Source organism: Brachypodium distachyon, chromosome 3 (assembly GCF_000005505.3).
Source record: "Brachypodium distachyon strain Bd21 chromosome 3, Brachypodium_distachyon_v3.0, whole genome shotgun sequence".
In the NCBI taxonomy this organism is placed as follows: Eukaryota; Viridiplantae; Streptophyta; class Magnoliopsida; order Poales; family Poaceae; genus Brachypodium; species Brachypodium distachyon.
In genome coordinates this window covers 58,100,970-58,125,545 of record NC_016133.3, presented here as the reverse complement: position 1 = coordinate 58,125,545, position 24,576 = coordinate 58,100,970, and the positions used below count along the sequence as shown (strand labels likewise).

Below are 24,576 nucleotides of genomic sequence, written 5' to 3'. Positions count from 1 at the left end.
GCCATCTGAACCGTCCAAAACCCCAGTAATCCCCTCCCCCCTATCCAGAACCCAGAAGCTCTCCTCTCTCCGGGCGCGGCTGCCAATCCAATGCAACTCTAGAAATCTCTTCTCTTCTTCCTCCTTCCTTCGATCCAAACCCAAATGCTCGCCTACCCAAGCACGTCTAGCCCATGGCCGCAGCTGGCTTCCCCGCGTCACGTGGCGGTGGCGGCCGCCGCTGCGGCGCCCGCCAGGGGCAAGCGGCGCGGAGCGGCGGACGCCGGGGAGGGGGAGGCGGCGGAGCTGGTGCGGTTCTTCCTGCGGAAGACCGCCGGCGGCAAGGAGCGGCTGGTGGCCGTGCTGGACCGCCACGTCAAGGTGGTCCGCACCGAGCACTGCTTCCTCCTCTTCGAGGAGCTCGGCCGCCATGACGGCTGGGTCCAATGCCTCGAGGTGAGCGACCGTACACGTACACTAGTTATTGCCTAACACACCTTTAAAAAAATAGGATGTCTCTGCACATGATTTAAGCTTTCCACTGTGGATTAACAGTTTATGATATGCGAAATTGATGTCTGTTACACATTTCTGCTCGTTTCTCTGATGTTTGGTGCTCTGCTAGATTTTCAGATGGATGCAGAAACAGCGGTGGTACGTCGCTGACAATGGCATCTACTCCAAGCTGATATCCGTGATGGGGAAGAAGGGGCAGATACGGATGGCTATGTGGCTCTTCTCTCAGATGCGCAACAGCGGGTGCAAGCCGGACACCTCCGTGTACAATTCCCTCATCGGCGCGCACCTGCATTCGCGTGACAAGAGTAAGGCCTTGGCTAAGGCTCTCGGCTATTTTGACAAGATGAAGACCATTGAGAGATGCCAGCCGAACATCGTGACGTACAACATTCTCTTGAGGGCTTGTGCTCGGGCCAGTGACGCGAAGCAGGTGGAGATCTTGTTCAAGGATCTGGATGAAAGCCTGGTCACTCCTGATATTTACACATATAATGGAGTCATTGATGGATATGGGAAGAATGGCATGATCAAAGAGATGGAATCTGTGTTGGTGCGGATGAAGAGCAAGCAGTGCCGTCCAGATGTGATCACATTCAACATACTCATAGATTCATATGGACGGAAGCAGATATTCGACAAGATGGAGCAGGTGTTCAAGAGTTTATTGCGATCCAAGGAGAGGCCTACCCACCCGACGTTTAATTCCATGATAACGAATTATGGGAAGGCAAGACTCAAAGAAAAGGCTGAGTCTGTACTTGAGAAGATGGATGAATTGGGATTCAAACCAAGTTATGTGACACAAGAATGTCTCATCATGATGTACGCGTATTGTGATTGCGTCTCGAAGGCCCAACAGATCTTTGATGAGCTTGTGAACTCACAAAGTACTGTCCCCCTGTCTTCCTTGAACGCAATGCTTGATGCCTACTGCATGAACCGCTTGCCTATGGAAGCAGACCGGCTATTGGATGCTGCAATTGAGAAAGGTGTCGTGCCAGGAGCCTCCACATACAAGTTGCTTTACAAGGCTTACACCAGGGCGAACGATAAGGTGCTTGTCCAGAAATTGCTCGGGCGAATGAACAAGCAGGGTATTGTTCCGAATAAAAAGTTCTTTCTGGATGCTCTCGAAGCATTTGGCACCTCTGCAAATAAACCCAGGAGAGTACAAACCTCAAACTCTGCAAGCAAGCCAAACAGAGATTCTGCTGTTAATTCAGAAATTGCTGCTTCAAGCAAGCCAAAGTTAAGTCCATTGGAAGCGAAACCCAGTTCAAACTCCGTGATCAAGCCGAGCATATACTCTGAAAGCGATTCTGAAACAGCTACTTCAAGCGAACCAAAGTTTACCGTTTGGCAAGTAGCTTCTTGATGTGGCGCTGCTGTTCTAACAAATCTCGTTTCTGAACCGCCTGACAGCAGTGTGTTCAGTTGCTTGTACCAAATGATACATGTAGAGGGTGGTCCTAGAGAAGAGGTGATCCATGTGTTTGGTTGCTCGAATTTTAACCATCCTAGATGGCAGGGTTTAAAATTTTAGGAATATTTCCCATGCACGTTCACCAAAACCAACCGAACCACACAGTGTAGGACGATCTAAAACTGAATGCAGTTGATTTAGACCTGAAACTGAGTAGACAGGTACGCAACTGAAAATTATGACAGCGCTCACTTCATTAAAATGTGTTCCATTATACAAGAGATACTCCATGACAATAGTGCAAGCAATCATGCCAATTCACGAGATTGATAGTATGGAAGATAGTACAAAACTTCTGCAAGTCAGACGGCCCTGGAAATATTGAGCAGTCCTGACAAGACACGAGCCATGATTCATGACACCCATGAAGATGAAGCAAGATGATGCCAATGAAGATAATAACAAGCAAAAGAACTGATCTTCAGCTACAAGAAGCGAAGTGCATACTGCATTCTCAATGATCTGTTCAACTGAGAAAACTGTGCCAGCCACTCAGCCCCATACATTTTCGAGCTCAAAACTGTGTGCTCAGCCTCAGTCTAACTGACGGTCCTACAACACAAAGGTCAGGACTCCAGATGACATTCTCTCCATCATTTTGTCTGCAGCTCAAAGCTTCTCGAGAACTATGCACCAGTTGGATTTGTCGTAGAATTGGTCAACGATAGCTGCATTTTTCATCCCATCAACTAACCTGGAATGATGACAGTAAACAATACAAGATATTTTCAATCAAAAAGACCATAGATGGATCAACAGAAAGCAGATGATTCATTTCCTTATTCTGTTAAATAATTACATCAAAGTCATCAAACTGCATGTAAACCTTGCATTTCCTATCAAGTCGCGCCATTGTTTATGTAAAAAAATAAATGAGTAACCAAATTGTGCTGTATCTGCCTCGAACAAAAATTCACAAAATAACAATATAAAATGTAATAGCTTGTACGGCATCGCTGAGAAAACATAGCATGATATGAAATAGAAAGTCTGTATGCCACCTCTATTAATTTTGATAAGAACAAATATGATGTGACTTAATATCTCACTTGTGCAGGTTCATGGATAAGAAGAGAAAACAAAAGAAGCATTTTCCATGTGGATGTTCAGAGTAAGAATACTCCACCTTTGAAGTTCCCCTTCAACAAAGACATGGTAATAGCGGTTGTAGACAACAGTACCCTTCTTATCATCTTTCTTTGCAAATCCATTTTGAAGAGCAGCAGCAGATGCACCACTAATTTCAGCTCGGTGAAATGGTAGATGCCAAGGAACAAAGTACTCCTGCTGGGTTTTGTCATGCTCATCAATAGAATTACTACAAAGTGCAGTGGTCTTATCATCCATACCATCATAACGTCTTTTCATCTCATCATCTGTTTGCTTCGTGATGCCCGTGTCTTCATCATTCTCTTCAATGCTATCTAGCATGGTAGCTGATTGGTTACGCACCGGAGGACTGCTAGGATCAACCCACTCTTCATTATACTTGTCACATAAGGGAGTCCACTTGTTAAGAAGTGACTTGTCTTCCTGCTCCACAGCCCAGACAGTAATCAGCACAAGACCACCTCTCTTCACAACACGGATCAACTCTTCTATGGCTTTCCTCCGCCTATCCTCGGTACTCAAATGATGCAACACTGCTATTGAGATCGCGGCGTCACCAACATTTTCCCTATATGGGAGGTTGACGGCATCTCCAACAAACACCTCATGCCCCCTCCCCGCGCAAATCTCTATCAGCGGAGGGCTTATATCACAGCCTACATAGAAGCATTCAGCATTGAAGCCCAAATACTTGCCATTGCCACAACCCGCATCCAGCACGACAGACCCTGGCCTCAACGAGTTCAAGAACCCCGCGACCTTGGGCCATTTGGCGAACCGCGTGGAGCTGAAATGAGGAGCTATAGCATCGTAGACGCAGTGCACGTACTTCTTCTCGATGTCTGGAGTGGACTGGACACCAGGGGAGCAGCTGTGGTTCTTCCCTTCAGGAAGGGATGCGTCCTGAGCTTCCAAATTCTCATCCGACCTCATGGAGTCGTTGGTGCTAATACCTCGAGAGGTTGGATTCCAACAAGAGAATTCTTCACGATGAAGGATTGAACTATGCGGGTTAGATGCAGAGATGAGTCGGCGAGTGCTCTTTGCTGCTATCCTCGAAAATATTTGGATCATACAACGATGCAGAAGCTTGTCGCTAGGCCACGCTCCACCGGGACCCAGTCGCCGCCGCGTATGACCCGCCGACCGACCCTCTCCTGTGAAAAATTAAACAACAAATCGCTGCGGAATTTAACTCTCGTGAGCAGATCTAAATAGCAGGGAAGGAACCACGAGAGAGAGGGGGCGAGGAGAGAGGGAGGCCGCCGGAGAAGGAAGCCTGTACCTGCTGCCGGCGTGGAGGGAGGACACGGCGAGAAGGACCGCTGCTAGCAGCTTGCCTGCGGTGGGTGAGCCAGGCGGGAGCAAGAGGTGGTCGGGAGGGGGGGGGGGGGGGGGGGGCGGTGAGAGAGGCGCTCGGAGACGGCGGAGAGCGGGGGCGACTTCAAGAGAGAGACAGCGGCGTCGGCGGGCAAGGGCCAGCTGGAGGAGGTGCTGCTGCGTCTTGGGCTTGTGTGATTTGTTGCCAAGCCCAAGCAGCAGCAGAGATAAGGCCCACAACACACAGCCCATATACCCGCGAGACACGGCCCATGCGAGCTTCGAATTTTCCCCTTTGTTAGCTCAGTTTCTCAAAAAAAAAACTCAGTTTCTTAAATGCTCTAAAAAAACCGTCAAAAAAATGCTCTAAAAAAAGCTCAGTTTCTTAAATATTCTAAAAAAAAACTCAGTTTCTTAAATCTTAAATACTGTACCTCTCAAAAAAAATCTTAACGACTGTAAAATATACAGGCAATCCGTGTGTTCCATTTTTCCTTTCTTTTCTGATTTCCTCTTTCTTTCTTATACAATACAACTCTGATAATTTGTGCAATGGAAACTGTGAACAGATTCCATGGCACAGCAGCAGCTGTTATCGATGAATACTCCAAGCTTGCGGCCAATTTCACCAGGATTGAGTTTGAATTCTGCCCTCGAGAAGCCAACGAGGTTACTTATGCATTGGCTAGTACAGCGCAGCATGATCAAAGTATTTGGGTGATACCCCTTCTACTTCCTCCGTTTGGGTTTATAAGACTTCTATTGAAGTCCGTGCTACATTTTGACCAAACATTATTCAATTATATTTAGTATATGTATATAAAAGGTATACCATTAAAAAAAAGTTTTCAATACGAATCCAAGAATATATCTTTTGTGAATTTCATATTACCAATGTAATTTGTGGTCAAAGTTTGGCATAAAATTTCATGTGGACCTTATAAACCCAAACGGAGGGAGTGTCAATCTTTTACATATGTCTTTTCAGATTAATAAAGTTTGCTTTCCCCGTCAAAAAAAGAAAAAAAAAAGAAATATATCACTCCTTTTCCCAATATACATATTTGAGTACAATATTTATGCTTTACATGACAAATAACGGCGCTAAAAAGAATCGATAAAATGTCAATGTAACAAAAAGAACGACCAAAAAGATATTTTTGTTTGTTTTCACATTACAATTTATACAACAGCAAGCATCCAATCCTTGACTCCTGCACAGACTCATTTACAGCACCAAGAATCCCACTGCACCATGAATGCAGAATCTTCTACTCCCGGCTCCAAAGCATATTTTCGCTGTACAGGAGGCAAGTATATATGTGTAATTCTAGGGTTTGAATGGCTCCAAGAACTGGATGTCAAAATGAATACACGTGCACTTGTGGATGCAACAAAAGCAGACGCAAAATCCTAGAGCTAGACACATTGTACATAATCAGGAAGGCATCGTTCACAGTATGGTGCATCCACATCTGTTCTGCTTGGGGGAATTCGCAAGCTGCTTCGCTGTAAAGGGGCAAAACAACAAATGTTTAAAGGTGTGTGTCGAATAGATATGACAGCTTTAAGCATACATATAGAAGATCATACAAAAAACAATTATTTACATGACCGTATCCACGAGTGACCATATATCATCACAAACATATCATTGCAACATCGGGAGTGTCTCAAAAGTTACAGAACAAAGAAGAACATAATTCTATCATGTCTCCTGATGTTCTAAACAGACGTTATAAACAAAATACACTTATGTGGGCATTCATTGTTTTTCTCACCCTTTTGTAGATTAAATAGTTTATGCCAGAACATGGTTAAAAACAACTCAACCTCACAAATAGCACATTTTAACACAATTGATCATGTAACACCATCATTGTCGTAATTATATTTTTCAAATGCATCACACACAAAACAAAATGAGTTAGGCAGAACTTCACAAATCACAAGGATTATAGTAACTGCAATCCATCACTATCACTGAACCTTCATTAAAACCATGTGTGGCTCGGTCAAAACCTTTATTCGTGCCTCTATATGCATAGGAAACGCCGACACAGCTTGCTACAAAGTTTGAATCGAGTATTTGACTAATAGCATTCTGTTATCGATGAAACACTACTTAAAAAGGAGTAAATTTCTCCAGTGGGAAAAGTTGGGCATCTTTGCTACGAGACAAGGAGCAGGATGTCTCTAACATAATAGTTGACCGTATCCAGCACTTTAATTCATTCCATGTAAGAGTTTGAAGACAAAGAGCAAAAGAAATCATAAATGAAACCAAGAAAACAATGCGAGAAACAGACATAAAATTGTCAGCAATACCACTGTTTTTGTCAGCTTGCGGAGGGCGCACTACCACATGCATTGTAATTACACCTCCCGGGACCTCTCCTACTGGGACACGGGACTCCGCAAGTGTCCGGTTATTCTCCAATATCCTTCCAGCATTGATAAGCTTCAGGTCATTGACAGTTTTGGGATTTATTTCCTTATCTGTCATAAGAAATGATAAGAAAAAAATATTTTAACAAAATAAACTCTCGAGTGCGGTAAGCATAAGTGGTTCTGGTTGTCTAAGAGTAGGTATTTGAAAAAAAGTGCCGATCTAGACAGCAGGATTATCATCCATAAGACCATAATCAAACAAGTGTCTTAGAGAGGATAACAAATGCCATTGTACGATTCCCAATCGTAATGCCCATGTTTGGATTGATGGTGGTTAGTGTCCACGTGGTTGGATTAACAAGTACCCCCAGCATGATCCTATTATTTCTTGCTGCTGATTCAGCTGGGCAATTATTCAATTTTACTTGCTATGATTTTTATTGACTCTGCCAGCAGCATCTCTTCCAAGTATTACATGATCCTTACCGGACTGTGATAATCATAATTATCATATAACTGCTACCAGATTGTTAGACATAATGCATAGCATGCAAAGGACCTCAGCTCGCATAATGATGAAGAGGCAACTGCATTCATAGTGTTAAGTTGCTAACAGAACTCTATTCATGGAATGCATGACAGCAAGCAATCAGTAATCACTCTAATGGCAACTTACAGCTAGGCAAGACAATGGTCCTTGTATATTTCTGACTCAAATCAGTCCAATCGTCGCCAAAAATGCTCTTTTAAGGATTTCTGCTACAAAATTGGCAAAATTGTTCCAGTTTGGCTATAATCAATATCTGCGAATCTGGCCTTCCATTCAACTTTATGATTTCAGACCCCAAATCAATAAAATTGTTGCCAAAAAATGCTCTTTAAGGATTCCTGCAACAAAATTGGCTAAACTGCTCCAGTTTGGCAATAATCAATGCCTGGGTGAGGTTTTCTATAAGGCGGTATTCGTATCCTGAGAAAGGAATTTATCAATTGACCGTTTATATAGCACACCCAGTCGGCCAGTTCTAGGACAGTTCTAGGACAGTGTGTTAAATAAAGCCCAAGGAAAATAATTAAGCAGCAGGTATGCGTGACTCAATTGGGCAGACGCATCCACCATCAAGAGAAGAAGAACAAATCAGGCCCAACAACAAGCCAACAGCACTGATCTGCCCCGAGCAAAACTAGCTCTGCAAAAGCACCACGCAACAACCGTAAAAGAAACTATACATGATCCGAGGAACTACATGGTCGTCTTCCTCTTCTTTTTTGGTCACCGAAATCAAGCAAGCGGATCAGGACGCGGCACAGGATACATGTACGCTACCAAACCGATCGGAATCTGCGGGCTCACCTTGCGGCCACCGAGCGAGGATGAAATCCTTGAGCGCGGAGACGGTGGTGGAGGGGTCGTACTTGCTGGGGCCGATGTCCGTGCCGTCGAACAGCCGGAACTTGACCTCGATCGGCTCCTTCCCGCCGGCCATCTCCCGGCCAGATCACCGCTCGCCCCCACCCACCTTCCTCCCAAAAGATCCGAGAAACCCCGGATCAGGAGTCCATAACGCACAAAAAAAGGGCCACACGGAATCCTCGTAAATCGGCTCAGAGCCGGATTCTGACGGAGAATTCTTGCTTCCTTGTGGAGGCTGAAAGCGAGGGGACGGCGACTCGGCGAGGAGGGGTAGGGAAGAAGAAGGTGGAGACGACAGAGGCTAGTGGGCTTCCTCGGTATTTTAACTAACGGGTACACACTCCAAGCTCTAAAAATGTATTCTTTTTCGCAACCGTGCGAATTTCACGGGATGTTGTAAGATTCCTGCGAAATATGGCTCGATTGATCAATTGCGGTGTAGCAATCAAAGGGTTTCTCCTAGATTGGCCAATCATCGAAAAAATTGACCGACGATGCTTTCTATGATCGAACTTGTACCACGAGGTTTGACTTGGTTTGCTTGGGATTTGTGGATGCTATCGTCCCTATATGGGTCTACGCCTGTACGAGGAGCCATGTCGGGTGAAAAGAAATATTGTCTCTGTTTGAAAATACTCACTCCATTCGTAAATACATGTCGTTGTTTTAGTGCAGTACTTGTTTTGTAATTCTATGTTGATCGAAGATTTCGAAAAAATTAGGATACTAAAGCAATCGCATAAAGTACTTTTATATTGTAGAGTATAATTTTTTGTTTAAATCTGCACATTTATACAAGTGAATGGTCAAAATATCATATCGAAGTCGAACCGACCAGGTTCGACAAGTATTTTATAAGTCGATCGAGTTGGTATCACAAAATTTATACAGGGAATATTTTGAAGTATTGTCGTTCGAGAAACAAATTTTGTCCTAGAAGTATCGTCTAATTTTCCTGCATATTCGAAAGATGCCACTGCAGTGGTACTTTTCGAATTCGCAAGAGTTGGAGTTGCATATATCATATTAGCACTCTTTTTTAACACAATCACTCAATTTTCGTTAGATAGCGAACCGGTCGTTAGGATTGTAACTTGAATTGGATAAATCACAAATAGAAACTCGTTCCAAACAAAGCCTAGTTGAGTTTTTTTATCAAAAACTAGTAGTATGTGCGGAAAAAGGGGGAAATACTAGCATTAGTACTTAATTTGCCCCTGCCCCTCCATTCTTGAACTTCTTCTATTTGCTCGGTCTAGACTTAAGTCCTGGTTCCAGTGTCCAGACAAAGCCTAATTAAGTCATTAGCTTAATACTCAATGCGGAGTCTTCATAGTTATAAGCTTACTACTCCGTACATGATAGCCTCTGAAGATGAGACTGGCCGGTGGTCATTGTCACAGGATAGTTCATGTCAATAGCACGGAGTACCAGACGCAACTCTTTTTATTTATGTAAGACTGACAACACGTTCTATATATCTTGATCAGAGTTAATGTCTCTTTGTTCTTAGGCATGCAGGGAGTACCTGCATATTTCCATGTACAATGACCAATCAACATCCGCATTACATTGAATTAGCTGGTCTGAGAAGGTTGCGCTATTCATTCCAACCAACCAACTCAATTATATTCCTCATTTGACGACCACGAGATGTATACATGCACCAAGCCACCCACTAAGCAAAAGCTCATACACATTTCTGCAGATGGTGTCTTTGCTATAATGTACATATAAAGCAAGGAAACAGTTAGCAGAACAAAGTGGTTTCTGTTGAGTGCATTTCTGGTTTCTTAGAAGAAAAAAAAGCTTTTTTTAAGCGCCTGATATGTAAGCCGTTTCAAGTAAGAAGGAATATTCCATTGTTGTAGTTTTTTTATAGTGTGCTCTCTACACTAAAACAGCGACAAGAATTATAAAATGGTGGGAGTAATTCCGTTGTTTCTCAGCTGGAAAGGGGCTCGATTTTAGTGGCAAATACCCCCCGAACTGTCGTGTAGCGGAGCTCCGGATTCCGTGCTCATGCTTTCGTTAGTTCGTCCCAGCAAGCAAATCATGGAGGGATGCAGTGCAAGCAAAGTCTGAAGAATCTTTCGAGGCAAAAAACATTAAGCACATACTCCTACTACAGATTATATATTGTGTCTATTCCCAGTCCAAACAAATCCGGACCTAGTCTCCGTTTGCTCCTGGCCATAATTTCCATCGCTGCTAAAAACACCAAGGAATCTCACATTCTTCTTGCTCGATGTGACAGGATAAATGTCAATGTTCCGTTTACCAGCCCAACTGGAACAGTTAAGAAGAAGAAGAAAAAGGACACAGGAAGAAGGTTGCCACAAGTAATGGATAAACCACAAGGCTCCAATTGTTGACTGGAGATGACACCTAACCTCTATACGCATGCATAATTAACAGGTAAGAAGACTGCTGGTTGCTAGTATAATCACCGTTAGCGTTTACCTCACGACACCCTCAGCTTGTCTATATCTGCCCAAGATATCACCATCGGCCATCCTGTTGTTGTTTAGTCTGCAACTTGGAATCTGATCCTTCAGAGACTAGAGTGCCTGGTATTGTTGTTAACTTAACTGAACTCTATGCCACATGAACTGAACTGATGATTCTTTTTTTTTTTTGAAGAGTACTGAACTGATGATTGGATTGGATCCACATGGTCTACTCCACCACCGCCCGTTCCTCTTTTGTTCTTTCTTCTATACCGATTTCCTTTGTTGATTCCCAAATGATTTGCCCTAAATATCAGTGTTGTGTGGTCGATTCCCAAATGATTTGCTCTAAATATCAGAGTTGTGTGGCATCTATCTCTTCGCTGCAGAATCTGTAGGTGGTTAGTGGCAAACATGCTTGGTTTGCAGGCAGGACATATGCCAATAAGTTCTTTGTGCACATGAATAAACAAATAAATAGATCTCACCGCGACTTCCTTTTCTGATCTTGTCTAGCACTATGCTACAAGCGGTAGTGCAGCCATGGAGCTACTGACACCTGAAAAAGATCCGCTGCTAGTGCAAGTACGAGTATGCAGGACAACAGAGTAGCAGCAGCAGACGCATTTGGCAAAGAATAAAGCGGAACTTCTCAGCCTAGTGGAGAATATGTAATCTGCGAGTGAAATTCTAGCCAAGATAGATGGTGGTTCAGAAACCATTCGCTACGAGGACACGCAGGCGCCGAGTGTCGAAACGCGGGAGAGGGGGGAAAAAGGACTGGACTTTATCGCTGTCAGCTCAGTGCTGAGCGTCGTCAGAGGTATGTGTAAAGCACGACAGGCTTTCTCTCCTCTTGTCTAGTATCAGTATCAGCCATGCGTTTCCCCGTCAGGTTCGTGGCTGCGGTGTCGAAAATTCAACGTCAGTTTTTATTGTTTTTATATCAGTAAGTTTATATCGATCCATGTGGCCCGTGGGCTGCGTAAGAGGCTTGTGTGCAGGTCAGGAAGAACTAGTGTGCGCTCTAGAGAAGCAGGCAGTTTATTTGCGGGCTGCCGATCATCTACCTGGGCCGGAACTTTGTGCTAGAATCAGCCCGGAAGGAATGCCGGTCAAACGGGCCACGATTTACAGAAAAGAATTGTAACCGGAGTACATGCCACTTGAAGATCTCATCGTCATGTGCCCCGATCGCCTTCCTCCTTCCTTTCCTGCCTTCCCGGAGAGAGTAAAGTAAACGCCTCCCGTCGACGTATAAAAGCATCGTCAACCCTCAAAAGCTCGGATCATCATCCTCACCGTCCGTTCCAGCGGTCCCTTCTTCACCGCCCAGCGCCCACCATCCAATCCTATCCGATCCAATGCCGCTGCCCATCGTCTCCTCCCGCTCCGACGAGAAATTCGCCACCGATCTCGTCGTCGGCCTCCGCTCCCTTCTCGTCTCCGACACCGCCGTTCACCGCGGAGCGCCCGTCGTGACGCGGACGATCCACGCCTCACGCTGCCCCGAGATCACGACCATCGACGCCAGAGAAGAATACAGCGGCGCCGAGGAGAGCGTTCATCACGACGAGGACGATGAAGATGATCGTGCGTGCTGCTGGGTGCCGTGAGGGGGTCGGCGGCGGCGGGCGCGCACGGAGATGCTTTGCCAACGTCAATGACGGAGGACGACGGCGTCTGTGACGACGACGCGCGCGCGGCGGCGGCGTTGGGCGCTGTTGGATGCTTCGAGGACGTGGTCAGGTGCCACCAGTGCTCCATCGGCAGCAGCCTGAGCCCTGCTGCACCAGACGCCTTTGCTACGGATGGTCCATTGATTCAACATGGAAGAACCAGGTGGCCGTTCCTCCCCTGCTGCCCGGCCGGAAAACGGGAAAAGGCAGAGAGGGATCGGCAACTGCTGTCGTCTCCACATTTCCCAGATCCATTTTAACGTCTATGGTGACGGGACCTTCGAAATGTACTGGCGAAAGTAGAGTGTATTCACCCGTTGACCCGAGCAAACCAAGCGTGGTTCGGATTCGATTAGATTGGGTGGTTCGGATTCGATTAGATTTGATACCCATGAGGTAGCAGTGTCTTGCAGGAGTAGTATGTTTTTTTTCCTACTTTCTCTCTTCCATCTAAGAAAAATCTGACACACGACGTTAGGTAACGGCAGCGAATCAGCCGGTGGAGATGCCCCACAACTGTTTGGTTTGACGTGCTCACGACAATCGCTGGCGGGCCATGTAGGCAACTCTGTCGTAAATCAACAGAGGCAGGACTCGTTATGCCAAAGAAAAACAAAAACGGATCACTCTGCGATCCAGCGACATCACAGACACCAAAGAGAGGTAACTATCAGCAACACGGCAAAGCAGATCAGCGATGAAAGGAAAGAAAACGAAACGGAGCATGGCTCGCACCAGTCAGCGTGCCGGTCGGGACACGTGAGCTCCGGAACCAGAGCAGCGCCAGCGCCCCAGCTGCCTTTCCCAACCAACAACGCATAGCTTTGCTGGATTTTACTGCACTTGGCACGCCCATTGAGGCGAGAGATAAAAACAACGGTATATATTTGGACAAATTTAAATTTGAGTTATTTAATCCTCATACATGGTCGAGCAGACGTTGACATGAGTGCTTATGATGAGCGTTGAAAGGTGGCAAGAGAGGCACACGGCCACACGCGAGTTGTCAAGTCACACGGGGCTTAACTTTCAACCGCATGATGATTTTGTAAAGTTGAAACATGTGGATTTATCATGGTCATCGCCACATGGGCAACCTCGTCTCGTAAAACAGCTGGCACGAGGTTCTACTACCTTTTATGCGGCCGGCCAATTGGGCACGCTTCATGAGCGCATCTGCACCGTCCATCCGGCGTGCATGGGAGGCCCCACGCGCGCAGCCTCGAGTGGACGGACCGTGGTCCCTTGCATCAATGGACGCAACGACCGTTGCTGTGGAAAGTGCTCGGATAAACAAACCAGCGGAAGAAGCACATCTAGGACCCCAAGTTTCCAAATATTTCAGAAGGAGATCCTCCAACCACTTTCATCCTATCATTGCAAGTTTTTCTTCTTCCCGTTATACCAAACCCGTCACGTCGTGCTCCCTCCTTTTCTTCCAAATATTTCAAAAAAAAGTGGGAGACCTTTTTTCTTCCTGGGAGAAATACGAGATATCTTAAGCCTTCAGGGGCTATTTAGCAAAGCCACCAAAACCTTGTCTCCGTCTTCTCTTTTCTGCGCAAACTTCCAGGCCTCAAGCAGAGCTCCTCTCCGCCGTCAAGCTCCCACCCCTCCCTGCCACTGCCACTAGTCTACTCTAGAGTACCACCGGAGCCTCCCTCTCCTCGCCTCCGCCCCCTAACCGCAGATCTCCTCCGCCGGCGGCCTCTCCGCATTACCCGCAGATCCACCGTCGCCACCCCAGATCTACCCATGCGCTTCCCGCTTCTCCTCCTGCCGCTGCTCGCCGCGGCAGTGGCGGCGCAGGCAGCGGCGACGCTCTCGACGAGGATGGTGTACCGGCTCTCCGACGAGGCGCGGATGGCGGCGGGGACGCGCGGGGCGCGGTGGCCGCGGCGCGGGAGCGGCGACTACTACCGGTCGCTGGTCCGGAGCGACCTCCAGCGGCAGAAGCGGCGGCTCGGCGGCGGCAAGCACCAGCTCCTCTCCTTCTCCAAAGACGGCGGCATCATCCCAACCGGCAACGATTTCGGCTGGTGCGTAGCCGTACATTCCTCTGCACTTTTACTGCTTTTACTGTTGAGATGCACAGTTAAGCTTGTCTTCGCATGCTCCACTAGCTGGAATTTGTTTTACATTTCAGCGGTATAATAGAGAGTACTCTCAAACACGGCAGTAGTAAGCGGAAGGTTACTTTGCTTAGCGGGTTATGTGTTCAGTATCCAGTGGAATTTATGATGGCCGAAGCTGTGCTTGGTCTGCGCTGGCGCTACGGTGCTTTGTAAAGCTAATGGTGTTTCTTCTGTTGTTGTTTGTGCAGGTTGTATTACACATGGGTGGACGTTGGGACGCCAAACACTTCCTTTATGGTCGCATTGGATACTGGAAGTGATTTGTTCTGGATACCCTGTGATTGTATTGAGTGCGCTCCATTGTCCGGCTACCATGGGAGTTTGGTATGCACCCTTTTCTGAACAGTGATACCATGTTAAGGTCTACATTTTCCATTGACCTAGTAGTACAAATTCAGGCGCACAGGTACCCATAAGTAAAAGTTTAGAACATGTCATTATAGGTTGAAAACCCAATACATGCCATGTCTGCTTTCTGTGAATTTATTAGCATTCTTTTGAACTTACAGAAAATTGCAGCTAAAATTGTTCTATGAATTTGTAAAATTGTTCCCACTTCGCCCTTAGGTCTGTTTCGGTGTTAAATCAGCTAAAATTGCTTATGTGCTTGGAAATAGAGGCGCAAAGCTTTGATCATTTTCTGCAAGTCAGCAAAGGCATCATCCAACTACGAAATAATATGGATTTCACATCTCCGCTCAACTGCCATGTCCCCCACCACCACCACACACACACATCGGTCCTCCACAACACCACCCACACACACTAACTCATGGTTCTTCGAAGAAACTCATAGATGATCCATATCAGTTTCGCACTTGATACCACTGCCATCTTTAGCTTATTGAATAGTCACAATAACCTATCGAGTAGCGACATGTTTAGTGACCTCTGGTGCAAATTTCTCTCAATGATTGATTGACAGGTGCTCCGTCATATATGGAGCATCTATTATGCAGGATAGAGATCTGGGGATTTACAAACCAGCGGAATCAACTACAAGTCGCCATCTGCCCTGCAGCCATGAGCTTTGCTTATTGGGTTCAGACTGCACAAACCAAAAGCAGCCTTGTCCATACAATACTAAATATTTACAAGAAAATACAACCAGCTCAGGTTTGCTAGTTGAGGATATTCTACACTTGGATTCCAGAGAGAGCCATGCGCCAGTGAAGGCTTCAGTCATTATAGGGTAAGCTTCTGTACCTGCTGCCTTATCATTATATTCATGCAGTTGCCTATCATTATCTTAAAGAATGCATTTGGTTATAAATAGCATTTTAAACAGCAAGTACTATTTGGTTCTGTTATTAAGGGATGTCTTGATACTTGCACTCCTAAAACAAAATGGCCCGAATTAATTATTTGCTTATGTTATTATGGGATATATTGATACTTGCACTCTTCAGACAAAATGGTTCGAATTACCGATGGTGCTTTGGTTATGAAGAATTCTAGTCTCATGGTTAGTTTGCTTACTGAGATTTCTAGTTTTACTAATTTGGTGATTCTTTTATAGTTGTGGTAGGAAGCAAAGTGGTAGCTATTTGGATGGTATTGCACCAGATGGACTTCTTGGGCTTGGGATGGCAGATATCTCAGTTCCGAGCTTCCTTGCAAGAGCTGGATTAGTTCGAAATTCCTTTTCAATGTGCTTTACGAAAGATTCTGGCAGAATTTTCTTTGGTGATCAAGGGGTGTCTACCCAACAGTCAACACCATTTGTTCCTTTGTATGGAAAACTGTGAGTGCCTCGGAAGGATATCAGTTTCTATAGTGGTTCCTAAGTTCTTTACAGCTCTGCTAACATCCTTGTTTGTTTTCCTCCCAGTCAAACTTATACTGTTAATGTCGACAAATCTTGCGTTGGCCATAAATGTTTTGAGAGTACCAGCTTCCAGGCCATAGTTGACAGTGGAACATCATTCACAGCTCTTCCTCTAGACATTTACAAAGCTGTTGCTATCGAGGTGAAAATGTACTCCTTTGCAGGCATTTCTTCGTATGGATAAGTTTCGTTACTGATTCAATAGTTTACAGTTTGACAAACAAGTTAATGCCTCAAGATTACCCCAGGAAGCAACTTCTTTTGACTATTGCTACAGTGCTAGGTAACATGGAATTCTGATTGCGCTTAATGTTGTCACTCGGTAGGATCTTGTTCATTTTTTGTGATTTTCTTATTTTCATTTGCACCGGTCGGTGATTTCAGTCCTCTGGTGATGCCTGATGTGCCAACTGTAACTCTGACTTTTGCTGGAAACAAGAGCTTTCAGCCTGTTAATCCTACATTTCTACTCCATGATGAAGAGGTATGTTTTTTGTCTGACAGGATTTTTTTTTTGGGAAACCTTGCAGAATTAATCAGCTTAGAGTGATGGAGTCACATTCCCAAGATCAAGTTCCTGTATGCAAATTTCACTTAATAATGTTAAGTTAACATGCTTGCATAAACATAACAATAAATATAATACGCTGTGACACGCTAAATTCAAAGCCTCTATCTGATGTGTTCACACACCAATAAATCAATAGAACAGCGTCGTTGAAAACTGCTGAAGTGTGAAACATGAAATTGTACTATTATTTATTTAGTTCAGGACCGTTAAGCTCATCTATTAAAAAAATACTAAAATATGCTCTGGAGTACACATGTTAGGTTTTAGTCAAACCAAACTGAAGGAAAACTATCAGATCATCTGTGCAGATATCATTTTTCTTTTGACAACCAAGCCTTTGTAAGGTGGCCAGAGCTCATAAACTGCAGTAATTTATTGAAGCATATACATATGATACATAACCCATCTGTATGATAAAGTTGCATGGACCTAATTATTTAAAACTGCAGTTGTTTTTCTGGTCAGCGATGTCATATGATTTCCTATTTTTCAGGGAGCGGTTGCTGGTTTTTGCTTAGCTGTAGTACAATCACCTGAACCTATTGGAATTATTGCACGTAAGTGCTTAAATCTAGCTACTGGTACTTGTCTTGACTTTTTTTTTTTTGGTAAAAACGCTTACGTGATAATCGTGGATGCAGAGAATTTCTTGCTTGGATACCATGTTGTTTTCGACAGAGAAAACATGAAGTTGGGCTGGTATCGGTCTGAATGTAAGTCAGAAACCAATCAACAAGAATCTGGGGATAAATCTCTACCATTGTCCTAAAAAACCTTTAACCTTCCAGTTAATCCATGAAACTAATGCTCATTCTTTGTATTTGCAGGCCATGATCTTGACAACAGCACGACAGTACCATTGGGTCCATCGCAGCACAACAGCCCAGAGGATCCGCTACCGTCGAATGAGCAGCAGACCTCTCCAGCTGTGACACCTGCAGTTGCAGGCAGGGCACGGGCCTCCTCGAGTGGACCGACGAATCTACATAAACTACTTGCTAACTCTCACTTGCTGTTGTTACTGACTATGTCCACTGTGTTCTTTATCTCATGAATCGCCGAGCGATGAACCTAACTGGTAGCCCTGTAAATTGTGTCGCATATATGGTGCCTTTTGTTGCTCTAGAGAGAAACATAGATCAGCTCTAGTGTTCTCCATGGTTGTTTCTGATGCCATGTTGAGATCCCACAGTTGTTTTTTGTGGCGTGTACAGAGTTGTCATACTTTTCTGAGTTTTCTCTTGTTGACTTGCTGAAAGAAGTCCACGTTTCAGCACTTCTTTTTTGTGTGCGTTTCAGCAGAAAGATTGAGATTGATGCTCATGAGAACAGACCTACTAAAGAAAGAAGAAACGTATAATTAGCACCAAAACCTGATAAATTCATGACACACAACAGACCTACTAAAGAAAGAAATGTACTCATAATTTTCCGTTGAAAAACAAAAAATCGAATGCACCCGTGACACGACACAACTCACCTTCTACTACATTGTGACCGTGCATTCATCCATCCCACTGATGTTTCACACGCATGGAGCGAATCCCCTTTCCCCAAGCTTGCAGCCTTGCAGGCGATTTCTTGCGCTGCATTGCAACTCTCGCAAAGAGCAGCCCCCCCTGCTCTGTCTCGCCCTACTGCAACACACAACCAACAACGGCAGCAGCAGCAGGGGCCATGGCTCCGTCACTTCTCCGGTTCCCCCATCCTCTCTTCGTGCTCTCTTGTCAGCCTCCATCCACACACCGCCGGCCACTTCTTCACCAGCAGCAGCAACCCGTCTCCCGTCCTGTCCCCTCGGCACTGCCCATTGCCTTTCCCTCGAGCCTATTTACATAGTTCCCCGGCCAGCCGTCTCCCTCTCTGGTCGCCTCATATACAAAGCCAGCCCAGACAGACAATGCTGTGCATGCCATCGTGCAGCTGCTAGCTAGCTAGGCTTCTTATAAAGAGCCCAGCCAGCACACCGATCCACTAGTAATAAGCTGTAGCTAGCTAGCTCTTTTCCGGTCTGCTCTTCATGGGAGGCAGCGTGAAGCGGCTAGTGCTGGGCCTGTTGGGGGCGGTCGGTGGTGGTGGAGGCCACGGCGGCAAGAAGAGGACTAGAAGAAGGCATCAGCATCAGCAGCAGCTGCAGCTGCAGCTGCAGCTGCAGACAGTGGTAGTGGAGCTCAGGGTCCGGATGGACTGCGAGCGGTGCGAGCGCCAGGTCAAGAAGGCCCTCGCCGGAATCACAGGTGCTTTGCTACTAGTCTCCAATCAGTTGCCGGCCTGTGCGCATTGCGGTCAGGTCACATTGCTTTGTTTTCTCTTCTGCTCATTACCATTGTGCACGGCCATGACTTGCTTTTGTACCATGTCCCTAGACTAGATGATCCTACTAGCACTCTGTTGACAGTACCAGTGCTCTGAATAATGGCCATTGTGTCATGTCCGATTAAGCTTTTTTTTTCCCTCAGGCCTCAGCACGGACCACGCTTTGCCGCGTAAACTCTGCACAGGAGCATTTGCTCGGAAAATATAGCACTTCTTGGCAAGAAAAGTAACTCATTTTTGTTTGTTAGATTGACTTCATGGTCAATTAATTAGCAACAACTCTTGGCATTTAAAGCCTCTCTCGTGTTTCAGCTCAGGGTCCATTAGCCTGTTTGATTTTGTTAGGAACAAGTTCTTTACTCCACTACATTTCTGAAGCTGCAGGGGTGGAGCATGTTGAGGTGAGCAGAAGGCAGCAGAGGGTGACCGTCACTGGCAACGTGGACCCACACAAGGTCCTGCGGCAGGCCCAGTTGACAGGGAAGAAGGCAGAGCTGTGGCGGACCCAGAACAACCCTGCCTACAGCAGCACGGCCGACATGGCCCTCTACGGCATGGGAGCAGCAGCCCAGGCCCATGAAAGGTGGGCCGCTGCTGTCCCGTACCAGAGGAACCCCGATGCCACCACCCTCAGCGCCGAGCACATCACCGACTTGTTCAGCGACGACAACCCCAACGCCTGCTTCATCATGTGATTCCATTGCGTTTCACATAATTTTAGCGCATGAGTGAATTAGATTGCACTTCTGATTCAATACAACCCCCATATTCTTACGAAAAACACAAAGACGGTCCAGATTACTCCGTACCCCTTCATAAAAAAGGGCATGATGGACATTAAACAATATTTCCTACTATTATTTCTGTATGGTTTCGAACAACACTCGGTGTTTTCAATTTTTTCGGAGATTGCACCGTTGGATCGTCATGAAATTTCACACAATCTCACCGAAGGGATCGACAAAACATTTCTTGAGCCAGCGGGAAACAGGCGAACAAATTGGATGTTCGTGCTGTCCCGCACGGGCGCGAGAATTCCAAACAGCACTCGGTGTTTCGAAGCTTTCCGGAGATTCCACCGTTGGATCGCGATGAAATTTCACATTGTAGTAGTAGACAAAATTTCGCACAATTCTACCAAAGGGATCGGCGAAACACTTCTTGAGGCATCGGCAAACATGAGAACAAGTTGGATGTTCGTGCGATCCCGCAAGGTCGTGAGAAATCCAAACAACAATTGGTATTTTGAAGTTTTCCGGAGATTCCACCGTTGGATCGTAATGAAATTTCACATTGTGATAGTACACAAAATTCCACACATGCTCACCAAAAGGATCCTTGAAACATTGTTTGAATCAGCGGGAAACATGTGAACATCATGCTATCACGCAGGGCCGCAAGAAATCCGATCAACACTCGGTATTTTGGTATTGGCTGGAGATTTCACCGTTGGATCGCGAGGAAATTTTGCACCATTGTAGAAGACACAATTGCGAACATTCTCACCGGAGGGATCATCAAAAAAGTACTTAATGCAGTGGATACGTGGCGAGAGAGAAAGGAGGCAGGACGAAGAAAAGAATAGGAAGAAAAAAAGAAACGTGAAAAGACTATCTTACCCTTCTGAGTTTGGGGAGGGGCGTGTATTGAATTAGGCCCCATTAGACTGATTCAGTGTTAGTCGAGGCATGTTTACCCAATTGAAAAAGCTTTTCTTGGCATCCCTCGAATAATAGAGGAGTTCCTTCCATACACGTAGGATTTCAACAACCGGGTCAGAATCTAGACCCCGATCACTCAATCAGCCGTGGTGTTAGATATAGATACTCGGTCGAGTCGACGCACCAAGACATTGGCGAGATGCCAAAGACAACCTAACCAAACTAGTGGCATCTGTCTGTCTACATTCCTCGTCCTCCTTCAATTTCGTGTCGAGACCAAGGGTGTCGACCTCCTTTTCGAAAAAAAAGTGGTGTCACCACATGGGTAATGGAAACAAGGGAGATAATTAGGAGGATCCGGTGAGTCGAGAGGTCGACATCGACCCATCTGACACCTTTCCCGTTTAAAACGGCCTTCCCGGGGGAGCAATGGGGTTCGATCAGTGCGTGGTGACACCATCAGCAGATTCATGGGGGAACATGATGCAAGGGCAGATGCTGCTGCTAGCTAGCTGCCGGCCGAGGTTAGAATAGAATAGTCCTGTAGAATAATCGTAGAACCGCCAATTTTCTTTCTGCCCGGCCGGTGCGTGGCGAAAGCCTCCTTTTTGAGCTCGTCGTCGTCTGCAATTCTGCATGCGCTTCTAGACATCGCTGTCGATCTCCCTTGGTGCGGGCAGAGTGGCAGACGCATCTGCATTTTTTTTTGTGTGCAAGGCACTGTGTGTTAGCAGTGGCAGGAGGAGTTGTATGCTTTTGTGCCCGGTGGCCGGTGGGCTGACGAATTGGGCAATTGGCCAACAAAACGTACCCTGATCCAACAGAATTAGCTTGGCTAGGCTAGGCAGGTGATGGGGATAGTACATTGGAATCGGACAGTCTCGTCGGCAAGTTGCTCGATCAGTTTTGGGGTTTCGACAGTGCTTACATAGGTCTGTTGGTACAGCAGTTAACGCAATCAATACTGAATTTTTAAGGTTCTGGACTGGACTGCAGACTGCAGTAGCTCCGACCGACATGCAAACGACGAATGAAAGCCTTCTTTCCTATCCCACGGTGAAAACGGGTCGGTGTGAGCACGTTGATAAGTGGAACTCGATGAGTAACTGAATAGCGCGCCGGTCGTCGTCCGGCAACATGGCATTGGCACTTGGCACCCGGAGCCCTGAAGGCGAAAACGACGCAGCGAGCGGCAAACAGATGATCTGTCTGTCTGTAATTCGGACTGAGGCGCCGGTCGAGAGCGACGGCCCCGGCCCAGGCTGCTGCCACGTCGCGCCTCGATCCGACCCCGACACCGACAAAGAACCCTCCGGTGCGCCGTTGCGGTCGGAAAACATAGTACGAAGAACGCCCGCGGGTCGCCATCCATAGTCATCTCTCAGGCCATCGATCTCTAGCTGCGGCGTGTCCCTGGCCTGGCCCCCGGTGGCCGGGCGCGTGTCGCCACACAAGGCCACGGCATGTAAAGCACTCGTTCGACACGCACACCGGCCGGAAGGGGGTTAATTCTCGTGACCTCGATCCCCGATATCGATCTCTTGCTGCGTGGCAGCCTGCATTGGAGCCGACCGGGCTTTGGAAGTAGTACTCCGGTGTGAGTATAAGCCAGCTTTTACGTACACATATATGGATCAAGATCACGAGAGAGATAATCGTACGTACGTCCTCTTCAAGTCAGTCCATGTACGCATATGACCTGCACACGCTAAACATTTCATTCACAAAAGTTATACGCCTTCGATCGGGGAGGGGAAAGGTGCATTTCAGCGCGACAAGTTCAGCCAACCGATTGAGGGTTAGCAAAAGTAATCAGATGATAGGTATGGTTCAAACGAGTACTAATACTTTATGATGGGTACCCATGCTTTATTTGCTTGGAGACAAGTATTTGACGTGCCCCTGGTTCAAATGAGTAAGCAAATGTTGATCGCACTCGGTGGTTAGCGCATTTCTTTTGGATAAGGCAGTGTTTAGAGGATGACTGTGAAGAAACATGCATGAATAAGTAAAGACATTGCTCGATCCGTCTCGAAGACTTCATAAAAGTTGCTTCTGCTTTTCGTATCCATGGGGAAAGATTTTTGCTAGCATGGCGTTTAGGATGACGCGTGCAGATAAAAACAAGAGGTGCTGCTTTTCTTTGCTCGGAGCTAAATGTTAATTTGAGGTGCCCATTAAGTATAAGTATAGTGCAACGAAAAGTAAGACCATATGGACGTTCATCTATCTAAGCACGTCACGAGCTTTAATCAAAGGGCTCCCAAAGAGGACGCAAAGTGCATCAAAATAACGTGCCTTCTTTTAGGGGTGGACAAAATAGACAAAACCCCACCGCGGTTTCGCCGATCTAGACAAACCGCTTACTCTTACTTAGCAACAATTTATGCAGCCTCACATGTCTTGTGCCATTATGTTGGGTCACCGATCTAATAACCGTGGAACTCTCCTGCCGTTAAATATTACATAGATATACTATCCCATTGCTGGTATTACCCTCGGACTTCCCTTTTCTGGTCTCCTGTTTTCCACCGTGCATGCAACACAGAATTGCCATGTATTTTGCAGCGCAATTCAATGTAAAATGATACTGCGGATATAGATAACCGCGCAGTGCGATTACATGTTGCTAAAATCATGTGGTTTAATTTTGGTACCATAGTTTTAGGTTGAAATGCTCAAAGTTCCGGCTTATCTTTCCATTTGTTGGAACAATTATTAACCTGTCCCCTCTTTCTCTTGCAGAAGTATGTATAGGACAACCAAATTTCCATAATTCAAATGAGAGTAAAAAAGAAATCGCACTTCGAGTTTAGGACACAGTTAAGCTTGTGTGCTAGAAATGAATAAGTAAAACATAACTTCCTCTCATATACTCTATAGAGTTATTTGTTATATGCAATAAATTTCAACACGGATAATGTTTTATTTCCCATCTTGTTGGGGACGATATTTTGCCGCTATAAGGTTTAGCATGATGCATGCAAAACAAAACAAGATTCGTATCTTTTGCTCAAAGCCAAATGTATTTGACGTGCCTCACAAGCGATCCGACAAAAAAGTAAGATGCACGTCGACGTGGATCTATCCGGCCACATTACGAATCTTCATTAAAGGGCATCCAAAAAAGATGCGAGTGAATCCAAACAAGAAGCGTAACGCATCGTTATTTAGGGATAAAACGTAGATAGAACTCAACCGCAGATCCATTGATACAGGTGACGTACACGTAGCAAAAATTTATGAAGCCTCGTCTGTATTGCACCATCCGTAACACCAGCGGTCCAATAATTGCGGAACTCCGATGCCACGGGAACCGGATACGACGGTTACAACAATGTATGAAACCTCAGATGTGTCGCACCATCCGTGACACCGGGGATCCAATAATTGCGGAACTCCGGTGGCACCAGGACCGGATAACAAAGGCTACATGAATGAACTGAAACAAAAAAAGAACAGTTGGACTAAACTCCAATGACGCTTATCATGATAACGTGGCCTTGCCTTGTGTGTAATCATAAAGCTAATACATCATCATCCTTATTAGGTTTCCCTTTATCCTGCCTTCTGTTTTAGTTTTCAGCCATCCGTATACGCAGCACACGGCACAGGGTTGCCGGGGTAGCTGACAGCACAAAAGAAGAAACTGAACCGGGAGTATTGTTGTAACATACTTTTGGGGGCGGCGCGACGAGTAAACCTAGCAAAGTTCCCTTC

The 24,576-nt window shown here is 45.9% G+C and overlaps 5 protein-coding genes across 8 annotated transcripts; 3 read left to right on the top strand and 2 right to left on the bottom strand.

Moving 5' to 3' along the window:
* Window positions 1-53: 53 nt before the first annotated feature.
* LOC100827990 (pentatricopeptide repeat-containing protein PPR5 homolog, chloroplastic) lies at window positions 54-2,004 on the top strand. 2 transcript variants are annotated; one of them, XM_003570587.4, is made up of 2 exons: window positions 54-435; window positions 605-2,004. In XM_003570587.4, exons 1-2 carry the CDS (start codon window positions 145-147, stop codon window positions 1,871-1,873), a joined length of 1,560 nt encoding a protein of 519 aa, XP_003570635.1. In that variant the 5' UTR covers window positions 54-144; the 3' UTR covers window positions 1,874-2,004. The 2 variants fall into 2 exon arrangements, with proteins under 2 accessions (XP_003570635.1, XP_010236111.1); XM_010237809.3 differs by having other exon boundaries at window positions 269-435; window positions 613-2,004.
* A 153-nt stretch (window positions 2,005-2,157) lies between these two features.
* On the bottom strand, window positions 2,158-4,523 carry LOC100827681 (tRNA (carboxymethyluridine(34)-5-O)-methyltransferase). 2 transcript variants are annotated; one of them, XM_003570586.4, is made up of 3 exons: window positions 4,377-4,523; window positions 3,108-4,248; window positions 2,158-2,675 (listed from the first exon to the last, which is right to left on the bottom strand). In XM_003570586.4, exons 2-3 carry the CDS (start codon window positions 4,163-4,165, stop codon window positions 2,591-2,593), a joined length of 1,143 nt encoding a protein of 380 aa, XP_003570634.1. In that variant the 5' UTR covers window positions 4,166-4,248; window positions 4,377-4,523; the 3' UTR covers window positions 2,158-2,590. The 2 variants fall into 2 exon arrangements, with proteins under 2 accessions (XP_003570634.1, XP_024317595.1); XM_024461827.1 differs by lacking the exon at window positions 4,377-4,523 and having other exon boundaries at window positions 3,108-4,260.
* Window positions 4,524-5,433: 910 nt separating this feature from the next.
* On the bottom strand, window positions 5,434-8,582 carry LOC100827383 (membrane-anchored ubiquitin-fold protein 3). Of its 2 annotated transcripts, none has more exons than XM_024461828.1 (3): window positions 8,157-8,582; window positions 6,743-6,910; window positions 5,434-5,920 (listed from the first exon to the last, which is right to left on the bottom strand). In XM_024461828.1, exons 1-3 carry the CDS (start codon window positions 8,287-8,289, stop codon window positions 5,865-5,867), a joined length of 357 nt encoding a protein of 118 aa, XP_024317596.1. In that variant the 5' UTR covers window positions 8,290-8,582; the 3' UTR covers window positions 5,434-5,864. The 2 variants fall into 2 exon arrangements, with proteins under 2 accessions (XP_024317596.1, XP_003570633.1); XM_003570585.4 differs by having other exon boundaries at window positions 6,740-6,910; window positions 8,157-8,553.
* A 5,318-nt stretch (window positions 8,583-13,900) lies between these two features.
* On the top strand, window positions 13,901-18,164 carry LOC100846317 (aspartic proteinase-like protein 1). The gene is made up of 10 exons (XM_010237808.3): window positions 13,901-14,384; window positions 14,669-14,804; window positions 15,440-15,672; window positions 16,000-16,224; window positions 16,312-16,450; window positions 16,521-16,591; window positions 16,693-16,792; window positions 17,373-17,436; window positions 17,521-17,592; window positions 17,707-18,164. The coding sequence occupies exons 1-10, from the start codon at window positions 14,101-14,103 to the stop codon at window positions 17,931-17,933; spliced, it is 1,551 nt and encodes a 516-aa protein (XP_010236110.1). The 5' UTR covers window positions 13,901-14,100; the 3' UTR covers window positions 17,934-18,164.
* A 459-nt stretch (window positions 18,165-18,623) lies between these two features.
* Window positions 18,624-20,076, top strand: LOC100846011 (heavy metal-associated isoprenylated plant protein 23). Its single transcript, XM_003573046.4, has 2 exons — window positions 18,624-19,116; window positions 19,580-20,076. The coding sequence occupies exons 1-2, from the start codon at window positions 18,900-18,902 to the stop codon at window positions 19,888-19,890; spliced, it is 528 nt and encodes a 175-aa protein (XP_003573094.3). The 5' UTR covers window positions 18,624-18,899; the 3' UTR covers window positions 19,891-20,076.
* Window positions 20,077-24,576: the final 4,500 nt, after the last annotated feature.

What these genes read in the sequence shown, in the direction of transcription:
- LOC100827383 (XM_003570585.4), bottom strand. Translation starts at nt 8,289, where the DNA reads ATGGCCGGCGGGAAGGAGCCGATCGAGGTCAAGTTCCGGCTGTTCGAC. An exon ending in CCTCGCTCGGTGGCCGCAAG is followed by an intron (nt 6,911 to 8,156) that starts GTGAGCCCGCAG and finishes TTCTTATGACAG; the next exon opens with ATAAGGAAATAAATCCCAAA. An exon ending in GCAAGCTGACAAAAACAGTG is followed by an intron (nt 5,921 to 6,739) that starts GTATTGCTGACA and finishes GCCCCTTTACAG; the next exon opens with CGAAGCAGCTTGCGAATTCC.
- LOC100846317 (XM_010237808.3), top strand. Translation starts at nt 14,101, where the DNA reads ATGCGCTTCCCGCTTCTCCTCCTGCCGCTGCTCGCCGCGGCAGTGGCG. An exon ending in AAGGCTTCAGTCATTATAGG is followed by an intron (nt 15,673 to 15,999) that starts GTAAGCTTCTGT and finishes ATTCTTTTATAG; the next exon opens with TTGTGGTAGGAAGCAAAGTG. An exon ending in ACAAAGCTGTTGCTATCGAG is followed by an intron (nt 16,451 to 16,520) that starts GTGAAAATGTAC and finishes AATAGTTTACAG; the next exon opens with TTTGACAAACAAGTTAATGC.
- LOC100846011 (XM_003573046.4), top strand. Translation starts at nt 18,900, where the DNA reads ATGGGAGGCAGCGTGAAGCGGCTAGTGCTGGGCCTGTTGGGGGCGGTC. An exon ending in GGCCCTCGCCGGAATCACAG is followed by an intron (nt 19,117 to 19,579) that starts GTGCTTTGCTAC and finishes CTGAAGCTGCAG; the next exon opens with GGGTGGAGCATGTTGAGGTG.
- LOC100827990 (XM_003570587.4), top strand. Translation starts at nt 145, where the DNA reads ATGCTCGCCTACCCAAGCACGTCTAGCCCATGGCCGCAGCTGGCTTCC. An exon ending in GCTGGGTCCAATGCCTCGAG is followed by an intron (nt 436 to 604) that starts GTGAGCGACCGT and finishes GTGCTCTGCTAG; the next exon opens with ATTTTCAGATGGATGCAGAA.
- LOC100827681 (XM_003570586.4), bottom strand. Translation starts at nt 4,165, where the DNA reads ATGATCCAAATATTTTCGAGGATAGCAGCAAAGAGCACTCGCCGACTC. An exon ending in GTTGAAGGGGAACTTCAAAG is followed by an intron (nt 2,676 to 3,107) that starts GTGGAGTATTCT and finishes TCATCATTCCAG; the next exon opens with GTTAGTTGATGGGATGAAAA.